Consider the following 13,997-nt stretch of genomic DNA (forward strand, 5'->3'; position numbering starts at 1 on the left):
TGGCCTAAAGTAATGGCCTTCCAAAGACTGTGAAATGGAGGACACTCAGCCTTAACATAAGTCTTATGAATCGACAAGTTTAAACTATAGTTGCTTCCCAGGAGGGGGATGGGAGAAAGGGGCGATGAAAGGTGGAATCAAACATGCTCTCCCTTTCCAACAGCCTCTGTACTGAAAAGAGTTCTGTGATTGTAGTTACGAAGGTTTATGCAGCTGAAAATTAAAGCCTCACAGATACTCAAAATTAGTGAAGCTGCCTGTGATCTTGCTGAGGCAGGTGCAAGCCCAGGGATCTTGTGGTTGCCCTGCTATCTCTGAATCTTTGAAGGGTAGAATCAACTTTCCTGCCAAACATGGATCCATTAAATGGTAAGCCCATTCGGATAGATTGGATGCCTGACTATAATCTCAAAGTGCGGAGCCAAGCAGGATGTCCACAGTCCCAACAGCCTTTGCATCATTTGCTGTGCTATTGCCTGACCACCTCTGATAACATTCTTAAAGTGCAGCTGCAAATGCACTGGCAGGATTCACACCACCATGTTGTCCATGTTCCATAAGGTATGAGAGTAACGCCTCAACAGCCAGACTGCTAACCAAGAATAGCTTCTTATCAAAAGCCTCCAATTTTCCGATTCCCTTTCACAGGGCCTGGAGAAAACACTCCACGGGTCCGTCTGGTAGACTATGGGATATCAATCTCTAGACTTCGATAAAATGTTAGAAGTGAGAAAAAGTCAGTTGCTGGGTGCAGATGGAGATTGTATAACTATAACCATGTTGACTGCCCAAGAGCAGGTAGGGTTTTCTTATCTGCTAAGATAGGGTGAAGAAAGACATCATGGAAGGGCAGTACATTTTCTGAAGCCTGGGTGGATGGCTGAAAAGCCTCTCAAAGCAGGTTCACCTTTGTCTTGAAGGACGGCCAGGGAGGCCGAAGCACCTACCCTGCTTTCCTGATGACCGTTCTATGTGACTACCTTTGCGGGTGGAAGGCCAGTGGAGGAGTCTAACTCCAGCTGCTGCTAAAGCTTACAAATCAGAGTCCATGGGTGAGACAAATTGGATCTCCTCAGCATCTTCCTCCAAGGGGATCTGAATCAATTTTGAAAATTCTGCCCTTGCAAGAAAACTGACTATACTGTTGTTCTTCCATTACCATTTGAGGCTCCCTATGGAATTCAAGCAAGACCTGAAGGCTGGAGGCCTAAACGTCCAGGAGTCAGAGAAGGAGCTTGTGGTACCAGAGCAGGAATCAGGGTCAATACAATCCTGGCCCCTTGATATACCTCCGTAAAACAAGAGATTGTCCAGATAGTTTCATTTTTGACTTGTGTTTTTAGGATCATTATAGAAGTTATTTAGTTTGGGTAGACATTGCTCATCTTGGACTATTTTTGTGGACAATATTTTTAAAAATGGCAGATGTATTGCAATGATGTAATATTTCAGGAACCATGAGACCTATATACTTCATTTTGGTGTCAAAACATAGGTTTTGGGGGTGAAGTAGTCCTACAGAGATAGAAATTAAGTCCTCAGAGCTAGCTTTTCGCCATTTTAAGAAATGGCGGCTCTATAATGATGTTTTTTTACCCATCATATTGGTAATTTATTTTAATATTGGTTTTGTTTCAGGTTTTCTGTTGATTCGAATTCGTAAATATGAGCGAAGCAGGTCATAGCAGAGGATCTTTACCTCCTGACAGAATGTTACTAACTACAAAATCTGAGGACTCCAACAAAGAAAAATGTGTCAAAAGCCAAACTAATCATGAAGAAAAGCTAACATCAACTACGGCTGGACAGAACAGAGTTTGAGATGCTGCAGAAACACGGCAAGACTGAATTCACAAAAGATTGAAATGGATAGGTGAAGAGGATCAAATATTTTATCATTGTAACAAGTGCTACAAGTAGTACACAATGGAAAAAAGCCTGGAAAAAAACAAATCAGCAAAAAATAGCAGGAACTAGTTAATCACAAGAATCTGAGTCTTCTGAGAAATCGATGATAACCAAACCCAATGCATCCAATTACAAGATCAATGGCTACCCCTCGCCCATCTCCAAAAACTGATCAGAAAGCAGAGGATCTTCAACGTGTTAGCTGCGGTTTAGCCAAAACAAGGGACAAAGTGACTGACGAAAGAACAAAGTGCAGAGTATGTGAGTCTCAAAGGGCAAACGTTTTTATCTGCTGCTAGTTTCTTCCAATGTGAAGTTTTCAGCCGAGTAGCTGATCTAAACAAGGAGGTGACTGTATTTGCAGCAGATTTGTATGCCCGCCCAAACTGCATGTGTGCATACATTTGAAAATATGAATGTACAATGAGCTCCCAGGAGCAACGTAACTGCATGCCTTCAGTTAAGTTTGCACTCTTTGAAAAAGCAAATTAAGTTTTGAAGCCACTCAAGTGCTGGCTACAGGTTCACCCTCAGTGAGATCAAAGAAATAATGGTCAACATTGATGAAACTGTAATGATCCACAATAATGACATTGAGATTGTTCTGGTGAGATTCTACAATGACAGAATTTGTTTTTGTCAGTCTAACAAAAAGAAGGAAACACTTCTGGTGTTCTCAGCTGATGTGACTCCTGAAGTTCTTGCTGCCAAAATAAGATCACAGGATGCAGTAAAATCAGCAGGAACCATTTGAAGAAACGCCCTGAAAGATTTAGATTTTGGACTTGACAAATTATGTGGTGCCCCAGAGCTCCGCAAATCATGGGCGTCAACAAGAATGCCTGATGTTTTCTTAATTTTTTATATCATTGTTTAATACCAGCAAAGCAAAACTGTTCTTGAGTTTGGAACAGAAGCTGGCAACACTGATGATGGCTTTGAAGATTTAAGTGAAGAAGGGGAAGACAATCCCATGAACCGACAAGCTTATGCTGTGCAAAAATCTCTGCTACACATGATGGCTGCCACGCAAACTATGATAGGTGTAAAAATAGAGAGCCAATCACTTCATTTAATAGGAGTGGTGTATCAACAAGTTCTAATGATAAAGTAAAGAGGAGGAACTTGTTAGAAGCTCATGCTGTAAAATCTTGTGAACCCGACAGCACACCACTTCCAAGTCACTTTACCAGGAAAGGCTTTACAATTGCTGCTCTTGATAATTTTGGTTTTGAAGACCGCTCTTCTTCGTCTGGAACAATCAGCACACATGATACTGCCATGGTACTTTTTCAAGGCAGTACCAATGAAGAAGCAACTGGTAAACAAGCTGTGTCAGCTGTAGGCATAGACAAACGATGCTGCATACTTATAACCCAACTGCCTTGCCAACGTGTGCAAAATCACTACAAGCCGTCCCAGTCTACCAGAAAGTTTCAAAGTGGCTGAGGACATGGATCTTCTTCTAACCGTTGTTGCAGTCCGCGATGATATTTTAACTGAATTTATCATATCGCTTATTCAGTGCAGACTAAACGATGAAGAAAAGCCAGTTCCTCCCTGGGCTGGAATTCATGCTCTGATCTCCCAGAACACCGTCACACTGAAGAAGGCTGGGTTTTTAACCAGAAATACCATCTCCAGTCACAAACTACGCAGAAGTATACACAGCTCTAAATAAAATTCCAAAATGTGCATGCTCAGTTTGAAGACTAGACCATCCTGTCAATTTTCTGTGATAAAGGGGTTTTCCGTATTGTGGCTGTCATTTTTATGAGCAAACCAGTAGAATTTGATGAGCTTTAGCCAATGATGGGTGTTTTCCACATAACAAAAATTGAGTTGCGGTGTGCAGGAATTTCAAAGTGAATGTGGCATAGACGATGCACATATTGAGGCTGAAATCTTTGGAAGCAAAACTGTCAAGTCAGTATTGAGCGGAAGTCATTACGTTAGTTCGTTACAAGGTATGCGCATCATATCGGAGACTACAGAAACAGCGGGTTGGAATACTATCTGGATCAAGAATGGCAGATTAGGCTTTGCATATCTTATCTCAGAAGTGGACTAGGCAATGTTCAATACACTTACTTCATAATCAGAAAAACAAGTTTGTACAGTTTGCCAAAGAATGTGAAGAAAAATCAGAACGTTTCAAGTACTGGCTAAATATGTTTACACATGATGGCTCTACTGAAAAACGTGTTACATGCTGAATGGGGAGGTCATTTGAAGCTGCACATGAAGACTGTGGAGTCACTGATTACTGTGTTTCACAAATTTGATTGCATAAACTACCTGAGATATGGGTCCTGATATTTGGAAATACAGAAGAAGCTAGAGATGGGAAAACCATACCTCTACAGAAAATTAATCCAAAGATTTTGTGGTGAAAGATTGAGAGGGGAGAATCAATGCTGTGGCTCTAGATATGAAACTGGAACAGGCGATCCAGAGATCACAGAAAAGTGCCAAGGGAATTGTTGGTCAGACACGTTAAAGTGAATATGTTGCTCAATGGCAGCTAGTTTACCACAAAGTCCTTTCTATCTGTAATATTTTCAGAGGTACAACAAATTCAAAACTAATAGACCATTGTGAAACTGGTCCTCACCACGAACTTGTGGGAAAGAGAGGGGAACATTTTAATAACAATGTTGACATCCTTCATTTCATGCAATAGCAAGGAAACCCCTTTGAAATGACTGAGCCTTTGTAACTACACACCTTCGTGACCAAACAATCTGTGGATAACAATATAAAGACACGTCTACTGTATGTCCTGGAACATAGATCAAAACTATATGCAGAACTGAAGCAAGAGATTTGTATTGAAAGAGAAGAAGCTGTTTGACATAATCATTGAAGCTAAACTTCAATGCTTTAATTGCCACAGTAAGAGTTTCGCCAAATTAGCCACTACAAAACGGGTTACAAAAAACAACTTTTGCAAGCACATATAGAAATGGATGTAGCAAGATAAAGGTGTGAATTTATCAAGGACATTCTGTTGCACGATCTTGTTCCAACAAATGCATTATATGAATGAGATGCTGCAACCAAACCAGTAAAGCACAAACCCGCACAAGAGCTTAAAAAAAAAAAAAAAGCCTTTCACCTCAAGAATTTCAATTCGAAAAAGTGTCCTAATTGAAAACTTTTGTGGACTATGTCACAATTGCGAATGGGAAAGATTTCATCCATGCAAATTTTGTAGAGGTTGTTTAGACTGTTCTACAGATCTCCAAGTCAGTGTGCACCTTGCAAGAACTGCACGTTGTCTTTGACAGTTATCTTGAACTACATGTCAAAGAATGTGAGAGAATCAGACGAATGTCTACAAGTGGAACAATTGACCTTGCCTGCATCAAAAATGTGACACCTATACCTTTGCAACTTGATAAGCTCTGGTCATCAACATTGAACAAAATTAACTTGGAGATGTTAACTCGCCAAAACATTGCTGAAGCTTCAGTGAACACTGAATTTTCAATCATTGTACATGGAATGATTGTCAATGAAGAGTTGGTACCTGCAGAGATATTCAAAAGGTATGGGCCATATTGTTCAAGAGCTTAACAGCAAATTGGAGGAAGCAGACCTTCGTGCAGTGCCACTTGTTGAGTGGGCTGTTCGAAATGGTTCCAACTGAGTAATTGTACTGTCAAATGACACAGATATTATTGCGCTACTTAGATTTGTTAAAATGCTCATAAGTCAAGGATTGTCAGGGTTATGGATACATTATGGAATAGGTGAGAAAAGACACTTAATCCCACTTTATATTCTGTACAAGAAACTTGACCCAGAGATGTCCAGTGTTCTTATCAAGGCACATATTTTAAAAGGTGAGGACACTATGGGCAAAATTGAAACAATGCTTGGAGCTCTAACTGCTGAACCTGTGAAGTTTCTAAAAGGATTTGCCTAGGCAAGTCGTAGGAAAAAACCTTGTGAGTAGGTAGAAAAAGAGTTCCGACTGTCACACATTTGATGATCTTCGGTACAGTAAGTTCAAAAGATCAGTCCTGCTAGGGACCTTCCACAGACATTCTGTACGTGGACACATTAAAATGAACCACAAGTGACTGCCGAAACAAATAAAGTGAGCTATGAAAATGTGTCTAAAACAGGAGTGAATATTTTTTTCATATTCATATCATAAACATTGTTTGATGATACATAAAAGGATTAAAAACCATTATTATTTGTTTAATTTCTGTATATGTCCTTTCTTCCACCATTATAACCACCGTTTTGGAAGACCAGCTGGAATTGGAAACTCCACCAATTCTGTCACCGAAGAAGAAAACTCTGGGGTTGGAGTTCGTCTTGGGGACTTACAAATGTAGTGATGATGCTCTGAATATTGCCCATGTTTACTCTTTACCCTGAGGAGAAAGACTCCAGCGACCTCGATCGAGGACGGGATTTGCGAGCTCCCCAGTCATTTTGATCCTTGGCCATGAAGAGCTCGGCCTCACACGCTTTCAAGTCTTTAGCATGCATTCTCCAGCAAGAGCTGCAGGCTCTTTTTATTGTTACAGCCAAGAAACAGGAGGCAATCATCACGGGGATCTGTGAAGGCTCCACCACATTTCTTAGAGGGCTTACAGCTAGATCGTGTTTGGGGACACATGGCAAAGCACTGCACCGAAAAACCTAAATTTGAAGAAGAAAAGCCAAAGAAAAACTCCAAAGAGCATGCTCCGGATGCACCTTGTATGCATGGACAAAATGGGACTAATGTGAAACAGCCTAGTGGGGGCAGTTAGGGACAGGCTTTATGGCTCCACTGATTTCTCTGTATGTTGCTTCCAGTGTCAATGTGGAGCAAATGCCCCCCCTCCTAGTGCACAAGAGCTATGAAATGTTTGCAGATCCAGTTTGTACCTGGGGATATTCAAAAGGTGAGGAATATGGAGGTAGAGGTATCAATAAGTAACCTGTATTTGTTGCACTCTGGAAAATGTCATAGTCAGACTCCAATGACGTGAAATTTGGAGAAGTCTATTCTTGTTGAATGAAAAGGGCACAAGACAGTATCCATAAAATGGATACTAAGGTACACAATTATGGCAATGTTAACTTTACAATTAGGGCAGCTTGTGAACTTGCATAGGTTGTAAAAGCAATCATGTAAGCCAAACCCAAATTAGGAAGGAAACAGCATGTAGCACGAGTAGGCTTCATTAAGAATTCAAAGGGTCACTGTTATGCTGAGAGTAGAGGAGCATCATTCGAGCACAATCAGAGCATACAGGCTGCTCATAATTCATCCATCCATCCATCCATACATACTTACTTGAGGAATATGCTGGAATGGTTGAGCAGGTTCTCAAGAGCAGAAAGGCGGTCAGGCCACTTTCTCCGCTCTTCCACCTTAAAAAAAAGGCTTTTACAGAGCTTCTTAAGCTCAGACAGCTTCTCCTTTAAATCCTGCAAACCGGAAATCAGTTAGTTAGCCAAGAGCAAAGCAGTGAACCTACAGCAACACACACTGAAAAAGCAGACTATGGTTTTAGTAGATGACGCTGGGCTGTAAGCATGCCTTGCATCATCTTGGTAGATACTGAAAAACTAGGCACAGGCTGTAAGAAAAGTGCCCATAATGGAGTGCTTACAACTAGTGCTACTAATTTCTGTGGCTGAAACAGGACCTCAACAGAACCCATCAAAACAAAGGGCTTGATATTTATCGAAGGATGTGCAAGACAAACAGAGAGCCATCAGAACAATAAGTAGCAGAGATGTTCCAAGAGTCAGAGTTTAAGAGGGAAGCAGGCACAAAGGCACCAAATAAAATAGTGAACAGGAGGGAGTCTAAGCTGGATGATAAAGTGAAACTGCCCAACAAAGCTTACTGCCTCATGTTATATGCACAAGGGCCAAAATAAAGAAAAACAAAAAAAGATCAGTAGGATTCCCCCCCTAGTACCTTGGTGGTTGCCCCATAGCCTTCCTCTTCTAGCCAGTTGGAGGCCTCACTCAGTTTCCTGGAGATTTCTTCTCGCTGCTCTGCTGTGGAGACATACTTGAATTCTTTCTGTTGAAGCTTGTCCTAAAGAAGATAACATGGATGAAACACGCCAACAGGTTAAAAAAAAAAAAAAAAAAAAAAGGATAGGCTTACAACAACAGGATGAGTTATCAATCCACACAAGCATTTTACACCACTGCACTCCCTAACCACATACCTGTGTCTCAAAGACGAATGCCTCCAGGCTGTTGGCTGCCTTTTCACGCTCTTCTTTTTCCAAGTCTCGGTTTGTCAGGTCTTGGAGCCTGAAACAAAGTATAATGAGAAGGCTGAGATCAACTAAAGAGGTATGAATACTTCAAGATTTTAAAAGCAAGATGGCAACATATGCCCTGTTCAGACAGACGGACAGGGATTGGGGATTCTCTCATGACAACGTACTTCTTGATGGATGCCTTAAGTTCGTCCTCGAGTTGGTCAGTAATGTCGTTCACGCTCAATTCCACACGGATTTCTTCTACCAGCTTCTGCTTTCTTTGGGCTTTTTTCACCTCTTCTGCCTTTGCTTCTTCTGCTTTCTTGTCTGAATCCTCTTCCTTTCCAGAGTCTGCTTTCTCTGCATTCTTACCAGGAAAAAAAATGATTGGCTGTGAATTGAGGCAATTATCAGTTCAAGTGATCATATCCTTAGCCACTGCCAGCGGTCTGACCAATTTAGATGCACCAAAATTAGCTGACAAAAAGGACTTTTAGTAGTGTACAGTAATGGGTCACCAGCATGGGGGGTTTCTAACTCAAAGAAAAGGCAATGGAATATTTACTGCTGTGCATTAGTTTATCGATGTGATGTGGCGTGCAAAGCAGGTATATAAAAGTTACTTACCTTAAAGTAATGTTATTTTTGGTGGCTACTATAGCCTTTCGCATATTCCACATCTTAAGAGAATCTTTCAGTACCTCACTGGATCTGAAGCCCCCCCACCCCATTCCCCACTAATACCTCTACATTACTCGGTGGTACCTGACCTGCCTTAGATGTACTGACACTGGGAAATCAAGGTACAGACTGACAAGCTAGCATCAATTTCTTGTTCTCTTCCCACACCCCACAGAAGGATATCGAGAGGAACCAGGAGGGTATAAATGAGCGATAATAACAGGGTTCAACACATTGCATACCTTGGGATTATACTAATAATGGCAATGACTCACAGGACGATGTAGGCAAACAAGGAATCTGCAGAAAGATCCTGTATCCTTCATAATGAAAATGTCACTTACCCAGTGTACATCTGTTCGTGGCATCAGTCGCTGAAGATTCACATGTTGTGCATAGCCCGCCATCTGGTGTTGGGTCGGAGTGTTACAAGTTGTTTTTCTTCGAAGAAGTCTTTCGAGTCACGGGACAGAGTGACTCCTCCTTTTGTCTCCATTGCGCATGGGCGTCGATTCCATCTTCGATTGTTTTCCCCGCAGAGGGTGAGGTAGGAGTTGTGTTGTAGTAATAGTGCCCATGCAATGGAGTGACTAAGTATGTACCTATTTAAGGTTTAAATAATATATTTACAAATGTACAAAGCTTAAGCTAACTTCCGAACTGCTACAGGCTCCCGGGGAGGCGGGTGGGCACATGTGAATCTTCAGCGACTGATGCCACGAACAGATGTACACTGGGTAAGTGACATTTTCAGTTCGATGGCATCTGTCGCTGTAGATACACATGTTGTGCATAGACTAGTAAGCAGTTATCTCCCCAAAAGCGGTGGCTCAGCCTGTAGGAGTGGAAGTAGTTTGAAATAAGGTTCTTAACACGGCTTGACCTACTGTGGCTTGTTGTGCGGATAGCACGTCTACACAGTAGTGCTTGGTGAACGTGTGAGGCGTAGACCATGTGGCTGCCTTACATATTTCGTGCATTGGAATATTTCCTAGAAAGGCCATGGTGGCACCTTTCTTTCTGGTTGAGTGTGCCCTTGGTGTAATGGGCAGCTGTCGTTTTGCTTTAAGGTAGCAGATCTGGATGCACTTAACTATCCATCTGGCTATACCTTGTTTTGATATTGGGTTTCCTACATTAGGTTTTTGGAATGCAATAAATAGCTGTTTAGTTTTTCTGATGTTCTTTGTTCTGTCAATGTAGTACATTAATGCTCTTTTGACATCTAATGTATGTAGTGCCCTCTCAGCTACGGAATCTGGCTGTGGGAAGAATACTGGTAGTTCTACCGTTTGATTTAGGTGGAATGGTGAAATAACCTTCGGTAAAAATTTAGGATTAGTCCTTAGGACTACCTTATTTTTGTGTAGTTGGATAAAAGGTTCTTGTATTGTAAACGCCTGAATTTCACTTACTCTTCTTAGAGATGTGATGGCGATGAGAAATGCAACTTTCCAGGTTAGGAATTGTATTTCGCAAGAATGCATAGGTTCAAAGGGTGGACCCATGAGTCTTGTTAAGACGATGTTGAGGTTCCATGAAGGAACGGGTGGTGTCCTTGGTGGTATAATTCTTTTGAGGCCTTCCATAAACGCTTTAATGACAGGTATCCTAAATAGTGAAGTTGAATGGGTAATCTGCAGGTATGCAGATATTGCTGCGAGGTGTATTTTAATGGAAGAGAAGGCCAGGTTCGATTTTTGTAAGTGTAGTAAGTAGCCCACTACATCCTTTGGAGATGCGTGTAATGGTTGAATTTGATTCTGATGGCAGTAGCAAACAAACCTTTTCCATTTGCTTGCATAGCAGTGTCTAGTGGATGGTCTTCTAGCTTGCTTTATGACTTCCATACATTCTTGTGTGAGGTTTAAGTGTCCGAATTCTAGGATTTCAGGAGCCAGATTGCTAGATTCAGCGATGCTGGGTTTGGATGCCTGATCTGTTGTTTGTGTTGTGTTAACAGATCTGGCCTGTTGGGCAACTTGACGTGGGGTACTACTGATAGGTCTAGCAGTGTTGTGTACCAAGGTTGCCTTGCCCATGTTGGTGCTATCAGTATGAGTTTGAGTTTGTTTTGACTCAATTTGTTTACTAGATATGGAAGGAGAGGGGGAAAAGCGTACGCAAATATCCCTGACCAGTTCATCCATAGGGCATTGCCTTGAGACTGCCTGTGTGGGTATCTGGATGCAAAGTTTTGGCATTTTGCGTTCTCCTTTGTTGCAAATAAGTCTATTTGAGGTGTTCCCCAAAGTTTGAAGTAAGTGTTTAGAATTTGGGGGTGAATTTCCCATTCGTGGACCTGTTGGTGATCTCGAGCGAGATTGTCTGCAAGTTGATTCTGGATCCCTGGAATAAACTGTGCTATTAGGCGAACGTGGTTGTGAATTGCCCAGCGCCATATTTTTTGTGCTAGAAGGCTCAGCTGCGGTGAGTGTGTCCCCCCCGTTTGTTTAGATAATACATTGTTGTCATGTTGTCTGTTTTGACAAGAATGTACTTGTGAGTTATGATTGGTTGGAATACTTTTAGTGCTTGAAAAACTGCTAGCAGTTCCAGGTGATTTATGTGCAGTTTTGTTTGATGTACGTCCCATTGTCCTTGTATGCTGTGTTGATCGAGGTGTGCTCCCCACCCCGTCATGGAAGCATCTGTCGTTATTACGTATTGTGGCACTGGGTCTTGGAAAGGCCGCCCTTTGTTTAAATTTATACTGTTCCACCATAGAAGCGAGAGGTATGTTTGGCAGTCTATTAACACCAGATCTAGAAGGTGACCCTGTGCTTGTGACCATTGTGATGCTAGGCACTGTTGTAAGGGCCTCATGTGCAGTCTTGCGTTCGGGACAATGGCTATGCATGAGGACATCATGCCTAGGAGTTGTAATATCATTTTTGCTTGTATTCTCTGTGTTGGGTACATGCGTTGTATGATCTTGTTGAAATTTTGAATTCTCTGTGGACTTGGAGTGGCTAATCCTTTTGTTGTGTCTATTATGGCTCCTAGGTATTGTTGTACTTTGCACGGCAGAATGTGTGATTTTGCATAGTTGATCGTGAAACCGAGTTTGTAGAGGTTTTGTATGACCTGATTTGTGTGGTGTGAGCACCTTATCAGTGAGTTGGTCTTGATTAGCCAGTCGTCTAGATACGGGAATACGTGTATTTGCTGCCTTCTGCCACTGGTTTGCAGCCTGTACTGCGACTCTTTCCGGCTGCATCGAACTTGCGGCTCTCTTTATCGGGGGGTGGTGCCTCCCCAGATGTGTGGGAGTTTGCTCTCTTGCGAGCTGCTCCTACTACGACGGAATCTGGTGGCAGCTGTGTGGTGATGAAAACAGGGTCTGTGGGAGGTGCTTTATATTTCTTTTCCACCCTTGGTGTTATTGCCCTACTCTTGACCGGCTCCTTGAAGATTTCCTTTGCGTGCCGAAGCATTCCTGGGAGCATAGGCAAGCTTTGGTAGGAGCTGTGGGTGGAGGAGAGGGTGCTGAATAAGAAGTCATCCTCGACTGGTTCTGAGTGGAGGTTTACGTTGTGGAACTCTGCCGCTCTAGCCACCACTTGTGAATAAGCTGTGCTGTCTTCTGGTGGTGAGGGCTTTGTGGGATACGCCTCTGGACTGTTGTCCGACACTGGGGCGTCGTATAAGTCCCAAGCGTCTTGGTCCTGGTCACCTTGGCTCACGGTGGTGTGAGCCAGGGAATGTGATGGAGTTTGTGCTGGTGAAACGTTAGTTACAGGTGGAGGAGAGGGTGGCGGAGTTACCTTTTTCACCATTTTTGTTTGTGGTGCTTGGTCTGTTTGAAACTCCAGTCTCCTTTTTCTCCTAATAGGGGGAAGGGTGCTTATTTTCCCTGTTCCTTCCTGTATGAAAATAAGTTTCTGCGTATGGTCCACTTCGGTGGATTGCAACTCTTCCTCAAATCTATGCTTTCGCATCTGAGAGGACAGCGATTGCTCCTCTGAATAGGAACCGGTAACTGGGTCGGTTGCGGCTCGTTTTGGCACCGAAACCCTGTCTGTACTCTTTTTCGGCTCCGAGGTGACTTTTTTCTTTTTTGGAGTCGAAACCTCTCGGCGTCGATCTTCCTCAGTGCCACTGTCTCGGCGTCGAGCCGTTTCGGCGCCGCTATCTCGGCGTCGATCTTTTTCAGCAGCACTGTCTCAGTCCCGAGAAGGCTGCGTGCCGGTATCTCGACCGGAGTCGGACGATCTCGGCACTGTTTCGGCCTTTTTCGGTGCCGACGGTCGGTCACCGAATTTATGGGTCGAGCCATGGCCTGGTGGCAGTGGCGTCCCCTGGGCCTTGTCACTTTTCTTGTGTGTTGTCTTCGACGTCTTACTCACAGTTCTTTGATCGTCGAATTCCTCGGAGTCCGATTCGTGGATCGAGAAGGCTTCTTCCTCCTCTTGTTCCTCGAACTCTCGGTGTGCTGTCGGCGTGGACGCCATCTGAAGTCTTCTGGCTCGACGGTCACGGAGTGTCTTTCGGGACCGGAACGCACGACAGGCCTCGCAAGTCTCTTCACTGTGCTCAGGCGACAGGCACAGGTTACAGACCAAATGTTGGTCTGAATACGGGTATTTGTTGTGGCATTTGGGACAGAAACGAAACGGGGTCCGTTCCATCTGCGTCGTTTGACATGCGGTCGGGCCGACCAGGCCCCGACGGGGATCGAAAGCTACCCTGAAGGGCACCGGAGCTCTTCAAACTTCGATGCGGTGTCGATTCTATCTAAGCCGATCCCGAACGCAACAATACCGACGTAATCTTCCGATAGCTAGCTAACTTTCCGTTCCGAAACTCGGAGCGACAGGAACACGTCCGAACCAGATGGCGGAAAGAAAACAATCGAAGATGGAGTCGACGCCCATGCGCAATGGAGACAAAAGGAGGAGTCACTCGGTCCCATGACTCGAAAGACTTCTTCGAAGAAAAACAACTTGTAACACTCCGACCCAACACCAGATGGCGGGCTATGCACAACATGTGTATCTACAGCGACAGATGCCATCGAACCTATTGTTACCAAAGTTAACAACTTCCCTCTGGAATAGAAGCTTTCACAAAATTCATCTTACCAAGGAGTCCTACAACAAAACCCTCTCGTAGGTGTGACTGAATACTGCTGAATAATAAAGTCCTGCAACACAGCCCTTGCAAAGTACA

General features: G+C 43.2%; 1 protein-coding gene across 2 annotated transcripts in view; it reads right to left on the minus strand.

Moving 5' to 3' along the window:
- HYOU1 (hypoxia up-regulated 1) overlaps positions 1-13,997 on the minus strand; it is a 275,150-nt gene that overhangs the window by 102,372 nt on the left and 158,781 nt on the right. For both annotated transcript variants that reach the window (XR_011201534.1, XM_069224805.1), the window contains exons 18-21: positions 8,330-8,511; positions 8,106-8,193; positions 7,847-7,969; positions 7,214-7,347 (exon numbers count right to left, since the gene is read on the minus strand). Coding sequence is in view for 1 of the 2 variants with exons in the window: in XM_069224805.1 (XP_069080906.1) it covers positions 7,214-7,347; positions 7,847-7,969; positions 8,106-8,193; positions 8,330-8,511 (527 nt within the window). In the remaining variant the exon portion in view is untranslated. The remainder of the gene's footprint in view (positions 1-7,213; positions 7,348-7,846; positions 7,970-8,105; positions 8,194-8,329; positions 8,512-13,997) is intronic.

The sequence above is a fragment of the Pleurodeles waltl genome, chromosome 3_1, assembly GCF_031143425.1.
Source record: "Pleurodeles waltl isolate 20211129_DDA chromosome 3_1, aPleWal1.hap1.20221129, whole genome shotgun sequence".
NCBI lineage: Eukaryota > Metazoa > Chordata > Amphibia > Caudata > Salamandridae > Pleurodeles > Pleurodeles waltl.